This window comes from Coloeus monedula (genome assembly GCF_965178545.1).
Source record: "Coloeus monedula genome assembly, chromosome: 12".
Classification (NCBI taxonomy): Eukaryota; Metazoa; Chordata; class Aves; order Passeriformes; family Corvidae; genus Coloeus; species Coloeus monedula.
Window position 1 is genome coordinate 8,584,563 of NC_138792.1, and position 6,000 is coordinate 8,590,562.

At 39.4% G+C, this 6,000-nt stretch overlaps 1 protein-coding gene across 7 annotated transcripts in view; it reads left to right on the plus strand.

Annotated features, from left to right (window-relative positions):
- The window catches only part of ACSL4 (acyl-CoA synthetase long chain family member 4), a 36,940-nt gene extending 33,175 nt beyond the window's left edge, over positions 1 to 3,765 (plus strand). For all 7 annotated transcript variants that reach the window (XM_082289199.1, XM_082289198.1, XM_082289196.1 and 4 more), the window contains one exon: positions 1,334 to 3,765. In XM_082289199.1, the coding sequence (XP_082145325.1) occupies positions 1,334 to 1,491 (158 nt within the window). In that variant the 3' untranslated portion in view covers positions 1,492 to 3,765. The remainder of the gene's footprint in view (positions 1 to 1,333) is intronic.
- The last annotated feature ends 2,235 nt before the right edge of the window (positions 3,766 to 6,000 follow it).

Consider the following 6,000-nt stretch of genomic DNA (forward strand, 5'->3'; position numbering starts at 1 on the left):
CTTTATGGGGCAAAAAAATGAACAAACTCACAGGGGAAGAAAAGTCTCTAAAGCAGTTGCACCTCATACAAGGAAGCTGTAAAATCTGGACTTAAGCACACACTAAGCACTTTCTCTTGAACTACAGAGAGGAGAATCTGCCTTTGGAAAATGAGAAAACAAGAATGAAAGGCACTATTAAGTCTTGTCTTGAAAAAAGTAAATCAATCCATAGGTTTTAGGCTTGCATTTAAACACTTTAATCCCTGGGGTTTTTTATCATGAATTGGGCAAATTACTATCCATATAGCTTTGTGTACTTAAAACCTTTGCTTATACATTCTTTCTGTCTTTTAGATAGTAATCTACTATTGAGATACAACTAATTAATGTGATATTTTTTCAAAACTATTTTAAAGAGGTAGTTCTCATTGTTAGCAGAGCATGATGCACCCTCATCATGAGCAGGCACGCATCTGAGTGAGAGGCAGCAGCACATCCTGACAGAGCTGAAGTCAGGCAGAGAGGAGCTGCTGGGTCCCACTTCTGCTGCCCCCCCAGAGGCTGTGCTGGAATTCAGCTACAAGTCCATGTCTGTGGATCCCATTCCCAGCCAACGTGCAGGAGCTGGTAGCAAACTCCATCCAGTACTGGGCACATGCAGCAGCTCCCTGTGCTGTTCCTGCTGCTCCTGCCCTTCTCCCTGAAGCATTTCCATGTCTCCTCCCTTGCTCACCCCTCCTGGGCAAGAGAGAGAAGCAGCCTTGGTTGCAGTGAGGCTGTGTATGTGCCAAGCCACTGCTTCCAGCTGAAGGGAAAATAAGTGGCTAATGTAACAAAAATACAGAGAAATCCCTTTGTTTTGAACTCTAAACAGAATTTTAGGAAGGAAAAATACAGGAAAGAAACATTCAACCTGGGAAAGTGTACTTCATTATCATTTCAATATGAAGCATGTCCAGTGAGTCTGAGTTAACCTAATTATCACTCCATTCCTGTAACAAAGATAAAACTGTAGATTTCAGTGCAACTGTAGATTTTCAGTGTAGATTGTGGCAGTAGTTTCAGAGCTTCAGGCTACTCAGTCATTTGTTTCAAGCTTTAGATTTTGCATTGTCACATCCAATACAAGCTGTAAGCACAGAGTGTTATTAGAGTATTTGCACACTAACCAGCACTCAGTGTTGGGACAGGATGAAATTTGCCTGTGGCCCTTCTGTAAGGTTATTTCATTAAGTAGGACACCATATTATACAAGCTACAGGGTGCTGACCAGATTTTTAGGGAGCATGAATGAATGTTTCATTTGGCTTTGTAATGACAGTCATGCTGTTCTTTGTTCTTGTCCCTGCAGTGAAATTAGAAAGGTTTGAAATACCCATCAAGGTCCGGTTAAGCCCTGAACCGTGGACCCCGGAGACCGGGCTGGTAACAGATGCTTTTAAGCTGAAAAGGAAAGAACTGAAAAACCATTACCTCAACGACATTGAAAGAATGTATGGAGGCAAATAAACAGCTCTGCTGACCAGGCAGCTGTGCAGGTGGTTCCTTCTCATGCCTCAGCTTTGGATGTCTGTGTATGCTGTAGATATCACACATTCAAAAAACACACCAAATGGATGACTGTTTCTGTAATCTCTATCAAGTGAAACAGAATATCTTAGAGTCCAAATTTTTAATTTTTAGCAGATTAGACACTGATGGTCTTCATAGAGTTTTGTGTGATCATCTTCAGTTTTGAGACAGTCATCATTATGTGAAGCAGTATGACCAGGTAATTTTATTATTGTTTCTCTAGCATATTCAGACTGCTCACAACTTCTCTTTAACTTATGCTGAAGTCTGGCCTGTATTTCAAAGAGGAAAAAATAATGTGATGATTCTTCTACATAATGAGACATTTAGTAAGGAGGGAAAAGGAGTATCTAATGTCTACCCTTCTCCATTTAAAAACAAGACAGCAGTAGTCAAGAACTTGCTAGAGATCATTAATAATGCACTGCTTGAGAATGGATGGATTCTTCTGCACATCAATATCTTGAATATTTACAGTGCCTACAAAAGAATAGAAAGTACACTTACTGAAATAAAGGTGAACTGAAAAGCTTTCTAAAAACAAGTTATAAGAAATTTCACTCGAGCATTGAATTAACTATTTCAACTTCCAGCTCACCAAATAGGTTTTTAATTGCCACTGCATTTTAATTCAAGCAGAGCTTTCCACTGGACACAGTGTAAAAGAAAAGAAAGACTTGCACTGCTCCAGGGACGCTGATGAGAAATCAGTGCCCGAATGCAGAACTTGCATCTGGACTGGCAAACAACTGTGAAACTATTGTGCAGTGGTCTCTAAACAGATTTGAAACTCAGAGCAGTTTTGGTGGGTTTTTTTGAGAGGTGGTGGTGTTTTTAAGGCACTGATTCTCTAGACCTTCACATACACGTGAGTACTGGCACAGTACCTGGATGTAATGTAGAGGATCAGGTTTTAAATGTCTGCATTCCTTTGTGGAAGGTATTTCCGTTCACCTTATAACTGTGGTGAGCATGACAAGGCAACCAGAAACCAATAGGAGGTTCGCTGTCTAGTCTTGGTTTACTTACAGAAAAGTAGTCTGTGGCCAGGGAATCTTTGTTTCCTGAAAACTTACAAAAAGGGACAAATCACTCTTTACAGAAATTCATTATAAAAATGTTCTCTTATTAACTGGAAGTCATAGATGTGAAGAAGGAGGAAGATATAATTTAATAATAGTTCATCATTTTGTGTGCTGAATCCTGTACTGTCTTCTTTTGAATTGTAACTGAGCTCCTGCATCCCTGCCAGCTCTTCACACTTGAACCATAAGTGCTGTAAAAAGTGGAGGCTCTTGATACTGTTCTACTTTGCACTTTCTTAATCATTTTATATATGTTGCTTACATTTTGTACAGCTGTGACCCTCAACTGCTCTATATTGCAAATTCATCTGAAAGTATTTATAGATTTCTATTCATAATATTTGTGTTGTGTATATGATGGTTAAAAAATATTTGGTATTGTCACTGTACAGAAAGTAAAAGATTTTGTACATTGCCTCTCTTGAACACACGAGCTTGCAATTTCAGGACAAGTTTTTCCTTTTCTGCATGTATATGTATTTTTATTTTCCAGTTAAAGTAGACTTTGGCAAAAATAAATCATGGCTCTACACTCTTCAAGTAAACCATCCCTTCTCCTGGGGACCAACTTCAAACTTCACCGTGCATAACTTTCTCTGGCTAGTCCAGAACACTGCTAGCTCACCTTCCAAGAACCCTGAGGGGAAAGAGAGAAAGAAAATATGGTATATAAAGGTGATGGTATCTAGTTGTGCATGGAACTACAAGAGTCACTGAAAAGAAACAAGGAAATAGCTTTTCTAAACAAATTGGTTTGGGTTTTTTTTAAGATACATACAGTTGTTTTTTGACAACAGGGACTACTTCCTGTATCAGTAGCAACTTTTAAAATTCCTTGGTCCTGGAGCCATGTTACCAATTCTTCCATGTTTTAAAACTGGTCGCTATTAAATAGCCTTTAGTCAGCCTGTTAGCATCACAAAAGTGAAATACGTGTAGGAAAGATACACTTAAGTCTGTCAGCAGTTTATAAGACTATTTTTTTTAAGCCATGAATGTATTTATATGAAATGTATTTTATCTTCCGTGTCTTGGTTGACTGAGGATCGCTATTTTCAAAATATATATACACACATCCACAATATTAACATTTCAAAAGTAGAATACAACTTAAATGGTTCAACAAGTTTGTGTTTTGGAAGGTCTTTATATTGCACAAGCTGTCTCTCATTCCTGTTCTGTGCCTCACATTCTGTCTGAAACTGAGCCTACCTTACAAGGACTGCTCCAAAGCAGCAGCAATGAGTCTGTGCTACAGGTAATAAAAACCAACCCTCCAGTGGGCCTGGTCCTTCTTGTAAGGAATGAACTAAAGCTGGATGTACTACAAAAGAATTTGCTACATCATCAGCTTTTCAAGCATTTTTGGAGAAGGGGAAGGATTACATCAGGCTGCCTTCAGCTGTGGGTATTGTTTGCAAATACCTTGCAGTTGGGTAAGAACTTTATCCTTTGTTTTAAAGAATTCTAAACCCTTTTTGTGACAGAGCTTGTGGAGGAGAAACAGAATGAGCAAGAATGTTTAATTCTTGCCATTACAAAGAAGGAATGACGATGCAGATGAAGGGATAGTAAATCACTTCAAAATCATTATGTGATAGGTACAGATATTACAGATGCTTTTATCTTGTGCTGGGCTGAACGGCCATACAGTATGGGATTAAAGTGTGAGGGAGAGGTTCAGGTACTGCTGAGGGTTCTAGAATGCTCAAAGTAGATACAAGTTCTTCAAAAAGCAGGTTGAGAATTTTAAATCATCCTTGTTAAGACTGAGAAACAAGTTCAAAGAGAAACAAAATCCAGTTTGGGCATACCCTGGTGCAAGATTGGCTTTCTTCAGACAGACCATGTCTTTTGAGGTAGGGGGCCTAAATACAGAGTGTAACTACCACAACAGTGGGAGGAGAAAGCTTCAGCTGTGAAGGAAGATCAGAGTTGTTCAGCTGGCCTGAGGAGGAATGGCACATGCCTCGAGATGATTAACCTTCAACTCCATGCACAGTTACCCTTAAAATGGCACAAAGAAAGGCCACAGGGAAGGAGGAAGAACAGGGTCTAAGTTTGCATAAAGTGACGTGGATGATATGGTATTTTAAAAGAAACACAGGATTTTAAAGCAATTCCTTACTAAATACTGAAGTAGTTGCCCAAGATCTCTGCCACTGAAAAGTCTTCAGAGCCTGAGAGTCAATGACAGTTCAGCAAAGCCTTTGAGGAACAGCCTTGGCCCAGAGCTGTGGGTGGGGCAGGCAGGGACTGGTCCTGCACATAATACAACAGGAATGCTGCCAGTAACAGGCAGATGTCATTAAATGGCTTGAAAGGGGAAAAAAAGAGTCTAAACAGGGAGAGGAAGGAGTTACTCCCTTAGGCGCAGCTGAGGTGATGTTTGACCACCCCATGCAGTCGCAGTGCCCTCGACAACACTCAGAGCCCAACACGCAGGGCGCTGCCTGCCAGCTCCCCCAGCACGAGCTGTAATTCCCAGCACACTGGCAAGCTATAAAAGGAACAGAGCACCAGTTCAGAATGTGGGTCACTCATTTTCACTAGCAAAAAAAAAAAAAAAAAAGGCCAATCTCCCCCATCTCAGAACAATAGCTTCAACTAACTATGTTGTATTCTAACAATAAATTAGTGTTGGTCTGCAATAAATTCTCATTATGTATTTGGGTTTGGTGTTTTGGAGTTTTTGTTTGTACCTTGGCTTTTTTTCCTTTTGGTTATTTTTGTTTGTGGTGGGGTTTTTTTTTTTTGGTTCTTACTGAGCCTACCCAATGGCTAAGCTTTATTTACACAATAGTAAATCAATTTCCTTTTTGAAGGCTAAAATTTATACACTTGAAACTTAAACAAATCTGGTGCTTTTTTTGCCTAAGACAGTACAAAGGTGAGCTACAACATGCAATCAGCAAAACTTGCAGTCACTGGTTACATGGAATTGCAAACTATACAGAGTAAAACTGTGTGAACTTACCTGGATTAATAAAACACATTTCCAGCGAACTCAGTGCTGCTGCAAAATAGATTAGTGATTGCTTTATAGTATGATAGGAGTACATCAGCCATCGAGGACCTGGGTTGACTACACTAAATGTACATTTGTACTTAGCCCATCATTTTCACATAATTTAAATGGAATGAGTTCTAACAGAAATGGGGTGATGTTTGCACTATTGCTTTGCTACTTGCTACACCTTTATTGGGGAGAGACACGTTTTGAAGAAAACGAAACCCATTCTATATTGATAAAGTGTTCTAATGAAGCTGATTATCACAGGTAATTTACCCAAAATTGTCTTTGGTTGGAAGTATGTAGCCTTGACATTAGACCAGTGCTAATTAATTTGAACAAACAGAG